The sequence below is a fragment of the Barbatula barbatula genome, assembly GCF_947034865.1.
Source record: "Barbatula barbatula genome assembly, chromosome: 10".
Lineage (NCBI taxonomy): Eukaryota > Metazoa > Chordata > Actinopteri > Cypriniformes > Nemacheilidae > Barbatula > Barbatula barbatula.
In genome coordinates this window covers 9927385-9947739 of record NC_136773.1, presented here as the reverse complement: position 1 = coordinate 9947739, position 20355 = coordinate 9927385, and the positions used below count along the sequence as shown (strand labels likewise).

The 20355-nt window shown below is 40.8% G+C and overlaps 1 protein-coding gene across 1 annotated transcript in view; it reads left to right on the top strand.

The window, feature by feature from the left end:
* Nucleotides 1–20355, top strand: part of sphkap (SPHK1 interactor, AKAP domain containing) — a gene marked incomplete at its 5' end in the record, with an annotated part of 47933 nt that overhangs the window by 22296 nt on the left and 5282 nt on the right. The window contains 6 exons of the mRNA XM_079465347.1: nucleotides 3307–3417; nucleotides 13309–13368; nucleotides 13985–14122; nucleotides 14214–14457; nucleotides 16322–19667; nucleotides 20105–20275. Coding sequence (XP_079321473.1) covers nucleotides 3307–3417; nucleotides 13309–13368; nucleotides 13985–14122; nucleotides 14214–14457; nucleotides 16322–19667; nucleotides 20105–20275 — 4070 coding nt within the window. The remainder of the gene's footprint in view (nucleotides 1–3306; nucleotides 3418–13308; nucleotides 13369–13984; nucleotides 14123–14213; nucleotides 14458–16321; nucleotides 19668–20104; nucleotides 20276–20355) is intronic.

Here is a 20355-nt window from a genome sequence, read left to right as displayed (position 1 = left end):
ACCTTACTGATGGGCTGACTGCTCCCACCTGTCCACGGACAGAGATTTTGGCTTTTTTGCCATCAGCACTTCACTCTGTAGGCAGCTGCACTACAAGTCAGGTTACATTAGCTGATGTTCTGCCAGCGTGAGTTCAGTGTAGAGAAAAGAAAGGCTACAAAAACAAGCGAGGGACATTGAGATGGAGAGAAAGGGAGTGCGATGGAACAAGCAGCATGATTAGTAAAAGATCTAATTTGTCTTCTGGTTCTTTATACTTTACGCCTCTTTCAACCAAGCACTTTATTAGTGGATTGGCTATAGAGGTAAATGGCCCCTCTGGGAGCAGATGCAGGATTAAGAGAAGGGGGGTTACAATAGAGTGACATTGGACTGATCATTTTTGTAGCTCTCATGGGAGCTGTCCGGAGATCAGAAAGATGGGGCGTTATTGAAAAGGATAGCGCTACATGAAGCAGTTTGTCATCTTGTTAATATCTCTAGTAATGTTATTTTATATGTCTGCTGTGACATCGATAAAAAGTTAAGCAATATGATTTATCGCCCAGTGCACAAAAATATAAAATATTGACCGATATCAGTTGATCCCTAGTTTCAACCATAGACCATATAAAATATGGACGACACGGCCCTATTCACTTCTGTTTTAGAAATATGAAGCCAAAATATCTGTGTGCCTCCGAGATGACACATTTTTGTAGGCTAACACGGACGTAAGCGCTGTGCTGGTTCCCTCAACCGAAACCCTTTGCATTTTTACCATAGACTGAAGCAAAAGTAAGCTCTGTAAATATATTTTTTTAATGATGTTTACTAGTTTTGTATATCAAGATAATATTTACAGATGAACACAAAAGCCTAAATACAATTAACAGAAGTAAAAAGCTAACATGAGGCTATTAGACACACTACGATCACTCGATATCGAAGCTCCTGACAAGTTTCTTAAACTGTATTAAAAACGTGTTCCCTGGTAAGCAATTAAGTAATGAATCCCCAATGCTGTTTTTAGAGATTTTATTTGTGAGATTTATATGCGCAATGACGTTTTTGCCAAAGGAATTTTAGCAAACTGTTAGCAACCACCATTTTAAAGACACGATAAAGGTGTGCGAGCACAGGGGATAGTAGGATCACCCATCTCATCACGAATCTTCCCGTTACCCAGCAAAAGAGCGGCACAGACCAATCCGTGTCTACTTCAAACTCATATCTGCTGTCAAAATACCCTGTACAGCTCCGACCTCTGATATAGCATGATAGTTATGTCAGAGGTTTAAGCGTGGCGCAATCGTCCCAGCTACCCTATCATATGGTTCTGCGCCCGGAAAACAGTCAGTACAGATGGCACACACAGCAGAGGGCAGAGAAAACACACATGTGCTCACGCAGGAAAAACACACATACAAAGACCCACACATTCCTTCCAATCCGAGGCAGTAAACACATACACCACAGACTGGAGAAGGGCACACTCACACACACAAGATGTGAGGTAATTAATGCTTATAGGGCCAGGGCACAGATAATGAATCAAGCTGAAGGTTAAACATACACACATTGATGGGGTGAGGTTATGTTTATGTCAGGGATGTTTAACATACTAATACTAGTGGTGATTCAATTAGACGTCTATATTAAGAATTTTCACCGTTTGCGTCAGTGCTTAAAACTATTTACACATGCATATTGCATACAAAACACCAAAGATATGGTGGAGTCAAACAAGGCGACTGGACTGTTTCTTAATGTGTTTGTATATTCATGATGTGCAAGTATCTTAAGGTTCGCATCTGGAGAGACACTTGTGTGCTGAATGTGTGACAGAGTTCAAAATACTTCAAGGGTGAGAGACTGAAACATTGAACTATAAAGTATGCTGTGTAGAGCAGCAAAGCAGAAAATAATATACAAATATTATAAAACTGTGAACTTTTTCTCTGTTGTAGTATAATGTCTGTGTTTTGGACAGCGTGGTCAGTGTGGTCAACCTGGTGTTTCGGGTGATCCAAATGGAAAGCGGTAATAAACAGTCAGATCTCATTCAGAGGTGATCGATAATAGTTAGCAAATATGTTGTTATTTGTAAGCATTGAACCAAAACAAACGTTTTGTTGACAGTGTACAGCAGCCCTTCTCAAAGTCCGTACTCCGGTCCGGAGGTAATTCGTTCCGGACCTGCCATGTGCCAAACAAACACACATGCAGGCACGGGTGTACACACAGGCATGTTGAGCGTACAAACCAGTGTAGGGGTCGTTCTCATTCCACTCTGTGTCATCCGGTATATGTAAATGGTTTCATTTTCTACCGCACAGTTGATAACGGACATTTTTAGAATGTAAACACAAACACGTCACGTGCTGCCTTGGTAACACAAGAGATGAAGCTATAACGCCTCTGGTCGCATTCATTAGCACGATTCAGCACCGTTAGACAACCGTATAGAAAAAGTGGAGACATAAACGCCCGGGCGTCTCGTGTTTTTGTCGCCTTTAGCAGTGCTTACCGTTCTTTTGAATAAGTAATAATGTAAAATACAGGTTACACAATAAAAACATAAACATAAAAGCCTTATATAATGAAGCGTTATGTTTGTTTTTATTACCTTCGAATGAGCTATTTCTATCTACATACATGGGTGCTCTTACATGCCATGTTGTTTCTACAGCAGCCCTAAACAGACAAACTGCTCTACAGAGCGCGTTTCATCTTTGTGTTATCTCCTTCAGCAAAGAAGCAAAAACATGACGACCTCTTAGTTCTGAGTCAGACATCTTTGTGCTCTAAAAGGGAGCGGTGAAGTGAGCCATTGGTTGCAATTCACAACCTCACCACAAGATGCCGCTTAATTTCCTACACTGGACCTTTAAAAGCAATTAACAACAACTTGATACATATAAATGCACAAGATGTCTCATAATAACAAGAAGTGACACCGTAAAAGAAAGAGATTTGATATCAGAGACCCGATTATTTGACGAAACCCGATCGTACAATATTTCAAGGTGTAAATAATCTGTCTGGCCTGATCACATGACCGGCAATGGATGTTAAAAGGGTCTTAATTAAGTTTTCCTATTTTCTATAGTTTCAATAAGTAATGTCTTTTTCACGGGAGAGGAGGCTTGAAGTTCACTGAACTTTTGTATTTGAAAAGATTAAGGGAAATGTAATTCCCCATTCTAGGAATTCAATGTTTCTGTAATACAAGGTTTAATGAGCCCTGCAACACAAGATAGTCTTTCATGCCAAAGTTTTTCTTGAAATGATGTTCGTCAGAGTAAATGTGTGCGTTTGTGTTAGGTTTTGTGCGGTAACAGTGTGCTGGATTCATCTGAATACTGGTTGAAGAACGATAAGGCGCTCTGCAGAACTGGATTTCTGGAGCACCAGCATGAGGGAAGCTGCCCTACAGTGAGTCTCTGTCTCTCTCACACACACACAGATGTGCTAAAGTAATCTGCATGCATATATCCATACCTGTGATTAACGTTGCATGGTTGTGTGGGTGTGCATGTGTTGTGTCATTTATATCTTCAATGCTAAACGCTGTCTTGATTGGGGTGATAATGATGTTGGCCTGAATAATACAGTATATGCAGTAATAGTGAGAGTGCATTTAGCTGCACATGGATAACTGCTGCACTATCTGCACGACAGCAAAATGAGTGTCTAACAACAGATTTTAGACCTCAATTTACTTTCATGACAAGTCTTTAGTCTCTTGAAAATGGCGGAGAAATATTTTGGATGTTGTTGTGCATAATGTTATGGCTGGATCGTGTTCAAAATTCTGCTTCTTGTGGATGGTACATGACTGTCTAGATGGGCGGAATGGTAAACATATGGTAATTTTTCGCAAGGATTCTTAAGTAATACTCTATAGACCTTTCCTTTTTTGTGGACTTCTAACTAGAAATCAACAAATACAAGAAAATAGTTTGAAACAAACAAACAATGTTAATGAATTGTAATTGTTTGAATTAGCCCCAAAAAATGTTTGTATGTTTGAAAACGTCATCAGTCATTTATTGTATTAAGGCAGATTTACCTACATTGGGCAGGTCACCTATTTATGTTTTGAGTGTGGAATCGAAATGTTTAGAAAAATTGTTTCTTGGAGCTGGAAGAAGCTCTAATATCTATTATTAATATTAATGTTGAAAAATCAAAGAAACTGCATGTTGACAAGCAAAAAAAGACGGAATCCAGCAATGCTTTTAATTGCGCATGGAGGGGTTAATGACCATCTCTTCTGTACAGTATCTAGGACATGACAGGCCATAATATGTGATGGCAGAAAGTCACATAAGGTTTTCCAGATCTGTGCATTGGGCGGCTCAGAGTGAGACGTATAAAGGCCCCGGGCTCAGGTGCAGTCAGAATAGGTTTTTGTAGGACTGTGCATTAACTGTGCTTATGTCACACATGATGTTCCTTTAACACAAAGGCTCCACACAGGGAATCAAAGCCCACACACACCAGCTGGCACTGAAATTTTAATGCCAAGGCTGAGTGCCAATGCCACGGAGAGTAAGTGAGAGAACGTAAATGCAGGAAATATGACTTTTGGAGTTTTATGAAGTATCTTTACATTTACATTTATGCATTTGGCAGACGCTTTTATCCAAAGCGACTTACATTGCATTGTCCTATACATTTTTTTCTGACTATGTGCAATCCTCTGGGATCGAAGCCATGACCTTGGCGTTGCTAGCGCCATGCTCTAACCACTGAGGCACAGGAAAGCTTTGTTTTGTGTATGAAATGTTCCTCTCGCTTAAAAGGTATAGCATTAGGTTACTCATAGCGAAGATCAATGGTTTAATTCCCAGGGAAATTATACTAATAAAATGTATACTTTAATAGTAAGTGTTTGCATGGGAAATACGTAGATGCATAAATTTCACCCAGTCTCTCAAAACCGTGTCCTAAAAATGTAATTCCGTCATTAAATTCACTACGATTTCAATCAGTCAATATTATAGAAATCAAGACTACTTCACAGAATGATCTTTACATTATGTAGGATGATAAAAAAGATTCCCCAGACACAAATGTTAAATGAAAATGTGACTGCAATCATATCAAAAATCTCATTAAAGTCCAATCATCTGCTGGATCTCAGTCATACTGTCCTCACACACAGCCCAGTGTCACGTCCACGCTGCTGCTTTCACTGCAATTATCAGTAGTCAGTCGTATAATCTCTACAGCCCGTCAGACATGTTGTAATGACCCAAATTATTTTTGTGAAATGCAGAGGCATGCAGTCTGGCTTCAGAAATATTGCATTAGCGAAATGTTGTGCAATAAAGTTATTCTGCCATTCCAACATAAGTATTTATTTTATTTAACAGATTGATTTCCCATTCATGCACACATTGAATAGACTTAATGTTGGTATACAACAGAAAAACAGTTATCCCCAAAAGACATGACAAACACCACAATCAGTCGTCAAAATATTGTAAAATGTGAGTTCGGTTTTTTAAGGTCGCAGAGCATCCATCCACATGTTTCCATCACGGTCCAAAGTAAGCCCCACCCATTCCAGGTTGTTGACTTGCATGTTGTCATTTAACATAATTGGTGTAAGACCAAAATAAAGATGTGTTCATTTCGTTTGCGACCTTTATGTGAAGAAAGAACACATGATATGACATTACAAGGTCATTAGTGTAAGATTATGCAAATACAGTCACACATTTTTTCGCATTTATTTGCATACAGTTGAATCTGAACGAACTGTCAAAATAACTAATAAAAATGAATCCTGCAAGGTAAACATATGTCATGGAGTAAGCCTAGAATATTCACAGCTTTCATGTGTCTTTACATTATTGCAATCTCTCACACACTGTTGGTTGACTTTGTGTCATTCCTGAGGTTTGTTTCAGTGGAAATTGTATTGGACTTGCCCCACACATGCAGAAATCCTGATAAAAGGCAAAACTGGAGGGAGTTCCTGATACACATTCTCCCACTGGTTTTCTATTAGTAAACAAAACACGAATGTAGGTGTAAGTGTAACTTCTGTGATTAAAGCTACAGCATTTCATTTCTGTAACATCACAACGTTCCGTTCGGCTGTAAAAGTACACACTGCACCCTTAAATACAGTTGGATTTATTTTCGCAGGTCAAAGTGTGTGTGCGTTTGTCAGTGTGTAGGGTGTTTATGTGTGGTAACTGTATATATTCAGAGAGTGTGTGGTATATACTGTAATAATGTGGGTTTGGATTAGAAGCAGGGGTCAGTGTCAGGCTTGGGGTTGGATGAGAGGAGGTGCCAGGTTACTGTGTATACCGAATAGCATAATCAATAGCTGCATTTTGTAATTAAATGATGAGATCTTGCCATTTTAGTTATTGCTTGATGACTAAAAAAGGTAGAGAGAGATGTTTGTTTTGTAAAGTTGTCAGTCCTTTGAAAGCCTCCTCTCGTCTGTCATCTCCTGTCCTGGCCTCTCGTCTCATCTTCTCTGTCCTTTCAACTCATTTTTTTGCCTTTGATTCTGGAGGGAAGTGTGTGTACTATAGTGTGAGGTAACAGAGGTCATGTCCGTGTACTGTATGTGTGTGTGTTATACCAGAGCTGAAGGCCACACTGGAGTCTCTGTTTGTTTTAATGAGATTACACACACTGATTGTTCAAGTTTTCTCGTTTTTGGCCTCTAGGGTGGGACATAGATCAGTCCTATACCATCTACTCCTATCCCATACGACTGTAACTAAGGTAACCGTGAACATTATTTTCACCCTTAATGTCAGTGTTACACAGACAGGACTCTTCATCTGAGATGCTTACCTGTTTGGCTGTATTGAACCTGCCCACAAAGGTGACTCAAAAGCGACTTACATTGCATTGTCATATACATTTTGTTTCTAAGTATGTGCAATCCCCTTGGATCGAACCCACAACCTTGGCGTTGTTAACGTCATGCTCTTACCACTGAGCTACAGGAAAGGATACAGAGAGGAAAAGACATTGTGATTGAGCATGTGTGCCACTTCATGAAATGTATAAAACAATTGTTCTTACTATGGTAGTCAATGGGGTCCAAGAACTGTTTGGTTATAAGCATTCTTCCAAATATCTTTCTGTGTTCATCAGAACAAAGAAATGTATACAGATTTGGAACACAACGAGGGTATAGTAAATGAGGACAACATTTTTATTTGTGAGTGAACTGTTCAGATCAGGCTCAAATGATCAGCCACTAACCTAATGTTGAGATTTGTTTGAAGGTTATGCCGAGATTCATGTGATACACTCAAGAACGCCACAAAATGTGGTTTAATGTGGTTTGTATTTAAATTTTACACTATTCGTTAATTTGGAGGCGTCATTGAGTAAATGTGGGTGGTCCGCTTTACACGTGTTAATGCATTCATTTAACTGACGATAGCACGTTCAGAATGAATGTATTTCGTCGACTTCTCTGATTCATGTAGAGAGAGGTTTTAGGATGAGGCTTGAATTGGTAAATAGTTGCAGGCAGATCTTTCCTGCGGGATGTGACAGTCTTGCGTGGTCACATCCACAGGCACAGATGTGAATTTGCTTCCTGACTGGGCACCTAGTGAAGCAAGATGTCTCAGGCGATGTCGACACAAAACACATAATAAAACATGAAAACTTGAACTCTTTGAAACAAACCGTCCGTGAGAGTAGTGGTCACATTACCAAATGTTTATTAGAAGTAGTGTTATAAGCAGACTTCTTTATATAAAAGAAAGTTTATATACATTTGTTTTTCTTTTTTTTTTGCTTACAGCAATATTAAGTTTAAAGGTCCAGTTTGTAATTTTGCGAAGGATCTATTGACAGAAATGCAATATAATATACATATCTGTCTTCTGAGCTTTCTAAAGACCATGTTTTTATTACCTTAGAATGAGTTATTTCTATCTACATACACCGCAGGTCTCCTTACATGGATTTGTTTTTCTACAGTAGCCCTAAACTGACAAACTGCTCTACAGAGCACATTCTGTAAATGCGTTATCTCCTTCGGCAAAAAGCGAAAATGTGACGACATCTTAGTCCTGTGTCAGACCCCGTAGTGCTTCGAAAGGGAGGCGGAGAGATCGGTTTGTTGCAATTCACAACCTCATCACCAGATGCTGCTAAAATCTCCACATCGCTCCTTCGAGTAAATATGTAGACAAAACACATCTCAATTATATATAATCAAATGACCTATTGTCATATATATATTAAAAAGTACAAAAGCTGGCAAATTCAAAACCGTGCATTCACATGTTTATTAAGCTATCATAACCTATATAAAAGCCTTGTAATTTATCCATGACTGTTTGTGTATAAACCCTGTTAGAAACATACTAGGGTTGGGACGATAGACGATGACATCGTCCATCGCATGTGATTTTGAAGCTCCGCAACGCGAATGCCTGCGAGACTGAGACGGACGTAGAAAGTAAAAAGCAAACAGTGAATCGTAGTAATGCGCTCACGATGTGTGTGAGTAAACTTGTCAATGACGACCTGAACTGTGCGCGTCCGCGGGAAACATAATTGACGCGTAACACACGCACACACACATAGATCTACTCGTCTTTCCACATGAAATAACAACTGGAAGAAATTCCAAATTTGCAGGTCGTGCATACGCGAGTACTTGTTAAAATGCTCAGGCTGTTTGTACACATTGAAACACTGTACACATTGAATCTGGTTGACATTGCACAACCCTAATACATACACAAACAACACTTATAGTATGGTCAGAAATGTCTTTTGATACTTTAGAAACACAGATACTACTGCATTTCCTGTTTCATTTTAGAATTGGCTTGGTACAGAAGTACTGGTGCTGTTTAGAAAATGTGACAACAACCTAATTGCATGTGCACACATACACACCAGTACATTCTTACACTCATAATTTAACAAATGTTTTACAAATGACTGGAGATGTCACAGATATGTGATGAGGATGAGGGTGCTTTTGTGTGTCTGAATTTTCACTCCTTCTATGCCCCATTTAAAAGCTCAGTGGATGTGATAACGTGTGTGCGTGAACGCACTCAGTCAGAGATGATAAAGAGCACGCCTGCTTTTCTCCAGTAGTGAAATATGGCAACATCTCAAAACAACCTCTTTCCGCTCCCATGATCCCCAGCTTTGTTCTTTTATCCAGCCCTCTCCATCCATTTCCATTATTGTCATCTCTCTCTCTCTCTCTCTCGCTCGCTCGCTGTGTGTGTGCTGGTTTGAGTTTTTAGGTGGTGATGTATCCCAGCAGAGGTAATTTTAGCCACGGTGGCGTTGGTCTTGCTATCTCCCCTCTGATGATAATGGGTGAAATGAGTTTGTCCTTGGCAAGGATGACGCTCAGCCATCTCTATCCTAACATCCTTCACTTTAAAATTCCCATCATCCTCTCCCACTCTTTCACTAACACCCTCTTCTCTTTTTCAAGCGTGTGTGTCTCTTGCTTTAATCTGTCTTGCTGTCTGCTCCTCCAGTGAAGAGTGGAATGTTCCGAGTTGTGATTTGACCTCTTCAACCTAACAGTTTTGGGGATTTGCGCAGTCTGTGGGGGGAGTGATAGTGTCCAACAGTTTGGTGTCCCATCACAAATTACTTTTCGACATAGTAAATTTGTGTAATCTTTATCGTACTGAATGGAAAATTAGCTCTGAAATGTTTTAGCTCATTGTCATGGAGATATAATAATCATCTGAATTCGGACATTAAAGGCCATTTGTGCACCTATGTCCTAAGGCATAACGTTTACATGTGTAATAGATTTATATGACTTGAATTAAAGTATGATGGTGATTATTATCTCTATTATAAATAAGAAATGTTATATTGGCTTCATATGTTTTGGTGTTTTTCACCTACGTCATAGTCGTGTCACATGAAGGGCAGGGCTCCGCACTAAAATAGTGTCATAAGTCGATGTGATAAAATGGATAGTGATATCCACGTTCTCTGCCCTGCTAATGCATTTTGGTCCTAACCAGCTGTGACGAAAGTGTGCAATGGCTTTTTGTAAATACTTTTTTTATTTTAAATACGTTTTTTGTGCCGCTAGTCTGGGTTTTTGGGCCACTTTTATTTGGAATAATATGACTCATAAACCATATAGCATTGCAGCAATACCGCTCAGTTTAAAGGTGACATTTGTTCATACTTCCAAATCATATCACACGCTGTTAGAGGAAGAATATTGTCTCATCCAGAATGTGTGCACACGTATGTACACTTCAGTAAAGCAATGTTAGTGAATGTATTAAGATAAACAAGACGAACAGATGGACAGTCAGACAAGCAGAGATGTGCAGGATGTGAGAGGGAAGATTGTGTTCTCTATTGTGTCAGTGAGATTTCAGCTCTGCATAAACAGACACTAGCCCTCCAAATTCTCATCCATAACTTTAAACACTATAAAATGTGTGGTCAAATGATCAACATATTAGTGATGCTCACTGTAGCAAGCTTCTACCTAGAAATTGAAACTGTTAAACCTCGACATATAACTAGTGGACACTGTTTTTAGCTTTGAACAAAATAATACTTCAAATATGGCTAGTTTAGGATCAGTGCTAATACATTTCCACCGAGTGACAAAATTGCTCTCAAAATAACAGCAGAGACTTGCGCAGGCATACAGGCACACATTGTCTTCAGAAAATGTACAAATCTAGTTAGGCTTACTATTTATTTTAGGAATATTTATTATGGGTTTTTGCATGTGTTAGGAGAAAAGACATTGACTGACGCGTATACGAGCAGCACAGTAGATTAATTGTACCATCTGACAGCTGAGACACTCTAAACCTTCAGCACAGCATCTGTTCTTAAGTGTGCCTGTGACAGTTCGGGACCATTATGACAGGTTACTCTCTCTCTCTCTCTCTCTCTCTCTCTCTCTCACTCACACACTCACACAAACACACATTCACAAATGGACTCCTCAGCACAAAACTATCACAACACCCAGCCTTTAAAGCAGGACAGTGTATATCAACATTGGGTTTCTAGGTCATTCGATATTGTGTTAAGCACCAGCAATAGGAATAAGAGAAAGCTACAGTTATGATTGTACTGCATCTGTTAGACCTAATGATGAAATACACCCTCGCTCAGTGAGACCTACAGATGCAGATGCGTTTGCCACAAATGTATATTTTTAGAGAGAGGCTTTAGAGATCTAGTTCTCTCATCTGTGCATATGGATCCATTGTTGACCAAAACAGACAATTGTAACTTTGTATGGAATTTTGCAGTGTTTATATAAATGAATTTAATGCAGGTCATAAAAAATGAGTGCTGGGCAACGATTAAAAATTGGAATCGAGTTAATCGCATGACTTTTGTGATAAATCGCATTGTGAAATTCAATAATGCATTGAAAAGTTCAAGTTTCAGAAGTACTGCTATATGAACAAAACTGCAATAAGATTAGGTTTGCAAACACTTTAAACAAATAATGTGCTTTTCACATCAGTATTAACTTTACATTGTAGCATTAACAATTTTAACTTAAAATATTTCTCAACTTAAACATTAATGTAGTCAAATTAGATACAAAACCGAAGCTATCTGCCACTGCCAGGGCATTAACGTTCTGTGTAGTTTGATATAGAAAAACAAAATTTTATTGCTTTTACATTAACTCTCTTTCAACACAAAGTGTAAAGTGTACTGTTTTTAAATCTAACAACAACTAAATTATTGTATTAACATTGTCTTAACAATTTATATAAGGAGAATATCCATTAATATGAGTGTTTTAGGCCCGTCCTTTATTGTTTGATGAACATTCTAAACTGAGATTTTGCTGCTGCCCCTTTAAAAGCGCTCCATACAGATATACAGATCTAATATAATGTGAAGCGTCCGTTTTGTTTCCCACGTTTACATGGACCCTTGCAATTTTGTGTTTATTTGTCCATTTCAGAGTAAGAAGATGTGAACGAGAACTCGGTTTAGTAGTTTGCGGTCTGACTCTCTAAGCCAGTCATCCTAGGCGGTCCGGACCTTTGCTTCGTTCCATCCGGACCAGACAATAAACCATTTAAAACTTTTTACTATTTTGGTTGTTAAAATTGCAAACACTAGCAGCCACGCAGAGCAGGTAAATGGACACACAACAGTAAACAAAATACATTACATTTGCTGTTTGCATGTTGTCAGTAGTTCTTTTATTTACAATTATCTTTTATTTAATTATCAGACTTCTATTGAGAGGGCATTCCCCTAAAACCAATACATTCATATATCAAAATATGAAAGAAACGGCTTGATAAAAGATCATATCTTTTATACAGTATATCCAACTGTGCTAAATTGATTAAATATTTATTTATTTTCTAAAAACATATTGTCCGGACCTCCGTTTGAAGAGAATTTAAAGACCGGACCTCTTGAAACTTTAGTTGAATTCCCGCACGCATGTTTATGTTTTCCTACTGCATACCACACTCGCACCACAATTGTTATAGTTGCTGTTTTGTACCCTAGCTGGGTTTTTATTTTTTGTATTCCTCCCATTTATCATCAAAAGCAATAAATGAGCCTCTCACACCCGCACATATAACATCATTGTGGGCGCGGTTACTGATAGATAAGCGCATGGCTGAAGGAGGGGAGACGAAATGGAGTGGTTTGTTCGATCAACTCCGCCGTTAGGAAGAGATTTAAAACTTAAGTTTCCATGTAAGAGCTCAGTACCTTTCCATTCTGGTTTTCCTGGTTCATGTGCGCGCTTCAGCAGTCTTAGGCCCACCCCTAATGCTCTCATTGGTTGTGGCGCCATTGCATTGTACCATAGATTTGTTTCTGACTTTGTGCAATCCCCTGGGATCGAACCCACGACCTTGGCGTCGCTAGCGCCATGCTCTAAACAGTGTCTTTAATAGGCCTAAATGTGACAAACAAGTTTTTAAAAGTGCAGCTATTCCATGTGATCTTTCAGTAAATAAGAGGTCATGAAAACATTCGTGGCATTCATATTAATTATACACTGTTTGATGTAAAATGCTGAACACAGACTGAAAATAGATGCAGCTTAAAACAGTACAAACATGCTTTGAGCAGAATGCTGTGAGGGTGAAGGAAAGAGAAGATTAAAATATACTGTGACCGAGGGGGTTGCTAATGCAGAAATGTCTATGACTGTTATTTTGAGATGAAATGTTTGCATGAAGGTGTGTGTGTGTGTAATAAGTTGTGCCTGTTAATGTGCTAATACAATCGTCCAGATACAACTTCACCTTTCTACAGGTGTGTGCTAATGTCTCACAAGCTTATCTTCACTGTTCCTAGATCTGCTTCATAAACCTGGACGGACACACCTCTGATCCCCATGACGACAGCTATGTAAAGGTGGGTGGAGCTTTTCTTTCCTCCATTTACAGCAGGTTAAATTTGGGTTTTTATAATCAATTATGTCATGTTTGTAACGCTGTGGGGCTTTTTTCACAATTTTAGTTCACAATTTGGAATCCTGACACCTTTTTTCACTCATGTCTTTCACGTCCATTGAACACAAAAGGAGAATGTAACCACTTCCTGTTAACTTTAAAATGGACAAAGGAGTACCATAAAAATAGTCCTCTTGAGTCAGACTGAAACTGATGCTTCCCCCCCACTGACAACCGTTCCCATCTTGATAGTTCTCATCATTTAATTTTCGGGTCAACTAACACTTTCAGATTGAAATGTTCACAGTTTTATTGATCGGCTGTCTAGTTTCTTCTCTTTATTGCTTGCTAGGTTTTCATTAATATCCATAAATATCGGGACCCTCCTCTCCAACCCTCTCTTTTTTAATTCATGTTAATGTAGAAACAAAATGGTCTTCAATCATTTCCCAAGCACACGACATAAACAATGTTTCACCTAATGAAAGGGAAATTAAAAACAAAACAAATGACCGAGATAATGCAGGCACAGAAACAAATGTATGTGGTGTGAATAACAGCCTAAAATGTTCTTCCAGAAACTGGCCTCAGTATGCCCAGAGCTTCCTCGCTTAATTGAGTCTCTGGGAGTGCGGCAACCCCAAAAAAATGAGATCCTGCTTCTCAGCAGCCTCGAGTCACCTGACACCTGCCAGCATGACCCCAGCAGCCCGCAGGTAAGACATGAATTTGGAACAGAACATTCAACTTTATTTCCAGCTTAAAGTCTGCAAACTATAACAAACTATGAGTGTTCCTGTATTTCAGAACCAGAGAGCTGCTGATGTCTTTCTGGTACATTGTTCCTCTGGTCGTCGTCCTTCCCAGACAAACAGTGTCATTTTTGAAATCAACAAGTTTCTGATTGGTCTACAGTCAGGCCAGGAAAGGCAGCAGCATGGACGATTGGCTGGTCAGCGAGCTGCCGAGGATGACACAAACCGCTCTGTTTCGTCCATAGAAGAAGATTTCCTTACTGCTTCTGAACAGCTTGGGGAAGACAGTGAAAATGGTGAAAAGTCCTTCAAAAACTAAACGCTCAATCAAAATCTTTTTTCACTTCTTTAGCCCATATGTGGTATTTTCTGTCTTTAAAGTCCCTGTGAACCGCTTGCGATCATTTTTATTTCCGTATTTTGACACATTTCCGGGTCAAATCGAATGAGGAAAGAAAGTGGGCGTGGCTTGTTTTTCGCCACAATTTGATTCGATTTTTGAAATAAACCTGCCAGCAGACTGACAGTTGAAGGGGAGGAGTTAATCGATACTCCGCAAAAGCTATCTAACATTCGTCATTTAAGATGGATAGTCATGCATTTTAACTGAAGATGATGAGGGCACACACATTTTTAAAAGACAATTACTCACATTTATAAGCTATTTACAATAAGTGCTGCAGTATTTCATGAAAAAATAGGTTGTAATTAAAAAAATGAAATTATAATTTTTAAATTCACTGGGACTTTAATGCTTGGACCTGCTTGGATTTGGACTAAAAGAGCCACTATAGTGTATTTAAGACCCTTTATCTGCTCTCTATGCCTTGAGTAGACAGCTATATTTTGACTGAAATAGCACTCACTCAATTACCATTTTTAGCCTTCTTCAGTATATTTCTGCGCCCCAGTCACTGCCAAAGAGATTATGGTTTTCAACCGAGCTGGAAACAACGCATTTCCCTATAATCGATTACCTTGACAGATGAGACGCGGTATTGCAACACATTAGAAAAGGTATCTTTTCCATGTTATTTATAGATGTGATCCTATCCAGGGGCACTGGTGATACGCTGCAATGGATTCTATATGAGACACGTCAAGTCCAATGAGAACACTGCATCAGATGAGGCGCCACACAGAAAAATCTGATTTAAAAAAAATCTTCAATATAGAATCTATTCCAGCTTGCCGGCTTTCGCCAATGTAGCTGGTTAGGACCAAAACTTGAAATAACATGGGAAAGAAAATTTTTCTAATGTGTTGCAATACCGTGTCTGCTTAAAAGTCACCATGTTGTACCATGCTTAGTTTTCAAGTTATATGGGTATTTTACAAGTCTACATTGGTTATCATTAAAGAAAATTAGCTGGATACGTATTTAAATACAAAGTAACCAAGCAACGGCATACATGAACCAAAATACACCAGATTTTTTTTCTATTGAATCAATGTCTATGTATCAATGAATTTGTTGTCCCCAAAACGTCTTGTGTGCGTTTTCATTTAAAATGTCTGAAAACGTGTTTTTCTTGCTTTATTCTTTGCCACAAGCCTTGGCATCTAACTGCATGACAAACCGACAAATGTCTACATGCAGTGATTCTCGCCTCGAGTCTAATACTAAGCAGACAACATACAGTAAACTGGCCCCTGCTGCCACAAGGCATGAGTAATCTATAATTAATCTCTCATATGAAATTACAGCCAACACTGTGTGAAGGTTATGCTCTCCTCAAAGCCGATGTAATATTCAGAATCAGATCGGCCTAGATACAAATTTGTAGAGGGTTGGTTATGTAAACGGAAAAATGCATCTAAATACAGCAGTGTGTTATGGATAGCATCCTTCAGAGCACAGACTGGATCCTAAAGGCCTCCAGTGGACACAGCAGGCAAGATAAAATAAACACTATATAGACACCATGTCTTTTACTTTATCTCTTTTCTTAGTTTTGTCTTCTTTTCATACACCACATCATGCCAGTTGTTGTCTTCCTCTCATTCCTTTTTTGCTTCATGAATGAGCTTTGTCCATATGCGTTTAATTAGGCTTTTTATGTAGATTTTGAAAGCATTATGATGGCATGCGTTTAATTGGACTTTTTTCTCTATGCCCCCACCCCTCACCTACCCTGCCAAACATCCTTCTCTCTGCAGATGCTGAGATTTCTGCCATGCCAGAGGCGGTTAAGGTGTTAAGAGCAGCCCACGCTCAAAGAACAATTGAAATGGAAAGATACGACAGCGAGGACTCTGAGACCCTCTGCACCTCTTCCAACTCCCAGAAGCTCCTGAAAACATACTCAACCCCCTCCAGAGGCCCATCCACCACCTCAAAACAAGTCAGCCGTCACACCAACAAGTCAGCGGGTCACTATGCCACCAATCTGGCAGAGTCTGTCCTTCAAGATGCTTTCATACGTTTATCGCAAGATGAACCTTCTTTTGCCCCGGAGGCGGCTGTGAGTGTCTCTAATCACTCGGGTGATGTGAACCCCTCCACCGATGAGCCACAGAGGGCTCGAGCCTGCTCTTTTGAACTACCTAAAATCGTGATTGTCCAGAGTCCTGACAACAGTGAGGAGGTGACAGAATGGCCGGAAGCACAGTCACATGGAGATGAAGTGCAGAAGGCCAAAACAAAACACGGTACACCCCCCAAGCATAACTCGCCAATTGGTCACCCTGTTAAGTCAGTGGAAATAGCATTGGCATGTGCTGCGAGCATCATCGGTACTATTACGACCCCTCAGGTTACAGACCAGCTCACATTTGACTCAGGAGAAGATGATGACGAGGATGAAGAAGAAGGGAGTGAAACAGAACAAGGGGAGTATTCATTTTCCTCCGCAGTATGTGGAATGTCTCAGGTCGCTGGAGCAGTTGCTGCTGTTGATCTCGCAGAAGACTCTGGAAATACCGAAGACTCTGCAGTGATGTATTCTGCCTCTATGGGACTTCTGTCAGCTGCCCAAGCCACAACTGCAATACCTCTTCACTGTAGCATTGTTGAGGGCACCAGCGTCGAGGCTTTTAGGACCAATGTTGCTGAAGTTCTCCTCAGTGAAGCATCGGCTGTACTCACCCACAGACAAAGTTACTCGAGTGTTGCAAATTTCCTCGAGACCACACATAACAAGATAGTGGATGGAATCACAAATCCAAGAAGGCCCTATCAGGAACAACAGGAGGTGGATAATTTCACCCAGGACATGTCAGACACAATCTTTCAATATGCCCTTGAGAAGGCTGAAAAGAAAAAGGAGCTGGAGGGTCCTGGAAAAGATTCTCCAAACATTTATACTTTCCTCTTGGATTGCGTGAACGATATGCTCTTTGATGTCCTTCGTGTTACGTCAAGAAAAATCTGTGACATTTCGAAATGTAATTCTGGGTCATGTTACACGCAAGAAGGCAACGGCAGCTTTAGGGCGTGTGAGGCTGATATCAAGTCTGGCAGAGAATCATTAAGCCAATTACAACATTTGATCGAGCCAGGCCAGGCTTATAATCACGGTGAGAGGCGTAACAGTGTGGAAAAGCTGTCTCTGCTTGTAGGAAAGAGAGAGAGAGTGCAGAAATACATTTTGGAGGAGAGAGAAAACGAGGCGAAGCAAAAAGAACCCTACAGACTTACTCTGAGCAGAGTGACTGCTAATTTAGTCAAAGAACAATCTGAGCTGCAAGGCCAGCTGGGCAGGAGTGAGAAAAGTTCAGACTCGACACTTCCTTCAGCTGAAAGCTCACCACTTCATGTACCACGCGGGAAGGCAGGAGGAGAGAATGACACCAGGCAGCATTCTTTGTTGTCCTCTTCAGGAACATTTAAAATAGATTCGGCGGAGTCCAAAACTCCTGTCACATGCTTCGCTGAAGACTTGGCGACTACAGTGGTCTCCATGGCGACAGAGCTGGCAGCGATATGCCTGGAGAACTCAAGTGGAAAGCAGCCGTGGTTCTGCGCCTTAAAGGGTGGTTCAGAAGGTCATGAGGGGCTGCTTCTTCCCTGCTGCACAGCTGTTGCCCTCCGCCGTAAAGAGGCACAGAATGGTACAGCCGTCACTAAGAAGCACAGACCTCCACGCCTCAGTGAAATCAAACGGAAGACCGAAGAGCAGCCTGAGCTCATGGAGCGCCTGGTCAACCGTGTTGTGGATGAGACCGTTAACCTAGATGAACCCACAAGCTCTGACCCATTCGCGCTTTTTGCATCGGAGGTCACAGCCAGGATATTGAACTGCCCAGAGTTGAGCGTGGTGGACACTTCAAAGTCTGCCCAATCGTCTCGAAGCCGTTTACAGTGTGAGAGATGGAGCAGTAGAGGAAAAGCATCAAGCTACGAGAGCATTCCAGAAGAAGACATGGATCCTTCCGGTATACCAAACACTTTGGGACCATGGAACAGGCTTGGGCATAATTTGAGCAGAGGAAGCTCTATTTCCAAGCAGTCCAGCTGTGAGAGCATTACGGATGAGTTCTCTTGCTTCATGGTTAATCAGATGGAGACAGAGGGCCGTGGATTTGACCTTCTGCTGGACTATTACGCTGGAAAAAATGCCAGCAGCATCCTTGCAGCAGCTGTTCAGCAGGCTGCCAGTAAAAAAAATGGACATCTCAATGTGCGGGCATCATCTTGTCTCTCTAAGCAGTCCAGCACGGAGAGCATCACAGAGGAATTTTACCGCTTCATGCTGAAAGACATGGACAAGGAGAACAAGGATTACAGCATGACCAAGACCAAAGAGTGGAGTAATAGTCTGTTACCCCCATCCCCCAGAACCCCATATTGCATTCGTCAGTCATCTGTTCCCGACAGACGATCATCAGATTCCAGACTAACTGTAAACTCGCCCATCAAGGCAAATTCATTTGATGGTTTTGCACGAAATGTACATGGGGACTCTCTCAACATCTATCCGAGCAACTCTGTCTCATCGACAGGACTCTGCAAATCAGATTCGTGTTTGTATCGGCGTGGTCAAACGGACCAAATCACAGACATGCTGATTCATGAGACCTGGGCGAGCTCTATTGAGTCTCTAATGCGCAAAAATAAGATCATTGCGGAGCCTTCGGAAGATAGCGTGGAACTGGATTCTGCAGATTCACAGCCGCATGTACAGCTCTTTGCTAATCGGCTTGCAGCAGATATCGTAGAGAGCGGTAAATCTTTGCTCGGGTGCCAGCAGGAATTGAGTGCGGCTGCATGTCAGTCACAAGTTCCTGTAGGAGAGAAGCGTCATGGCTTTAAACAGTCTCACAGAGAAAGAGGTGGAAACAGGCCAAGTGTACAGCATCATGAAAATAATGTTAACCCCCACAGTTCCTCCTGTATGAGGCGAGCATGGCGGGGTCAGAGGGAGGTACCACTGATCCACATTGAACCAGATCAAAGAGAAGAGGTCTCTGAACATACAGGGAGGGACAGGGCCCACCACAGAGAAGCTCCCCATCAGGTCCAGCCACAAAGCAGCAAAGAGAGTGGGACAGGGGCTAGAAACAGGTACAGTCAACAAAAAAGCGCACACATACTTTTTTCCAGAGTTTTACTCTGAATAACTGCTCGGAGCACATTGTGTGCTAAAACACCTCCGATAAACACTGTTGCTTACGTCCGCGTGTGAGAGAGGAGCTGAAGAACAGATGTAAACAATGAAAATTGGTTACTAATATTTTCCATTTAATATGACAATTTGCACAAAAGCATGTAATGTCACCACACAGTGTTTCTAAAAAGGTATAGGTCATCTCTATTAAAGGGAATGAGAGTTTCATTCTGTTTTCCATAAAATGTCCCACCTCCCTTGACCTTAATGGACCTTAAAGGTATAATGAAAGATATTATTAAATACGTAGCAGAGACCATCATCTGCTGCCCGGGGAACTGGTAGTTCTTTGTGACGCTGCAGTTTTTCCGTGTATCCTCTTCTCCCTCTTCAGCAGTGCCAAAGACAGGTGTTCATCAGAGGCTACAGTGTCCTCTGCAGATGTGGAACGACGCTCTTTCAGCGCTAGCAGTGAGGAAAGTGGCTCAGGCAGCTGGGCCCAGAATGCCCTTGACGACGACCCCCAGGAGGAGACCATCGGTAGCTTTATCCAGTTAAGCGAGGGGTCAGTCTTTCAGTAGACCATTATGCCTCGCTAGATGGTGTGGCTTTCCCATTTGGCTTTCCATTAGCTACATGTGCTAA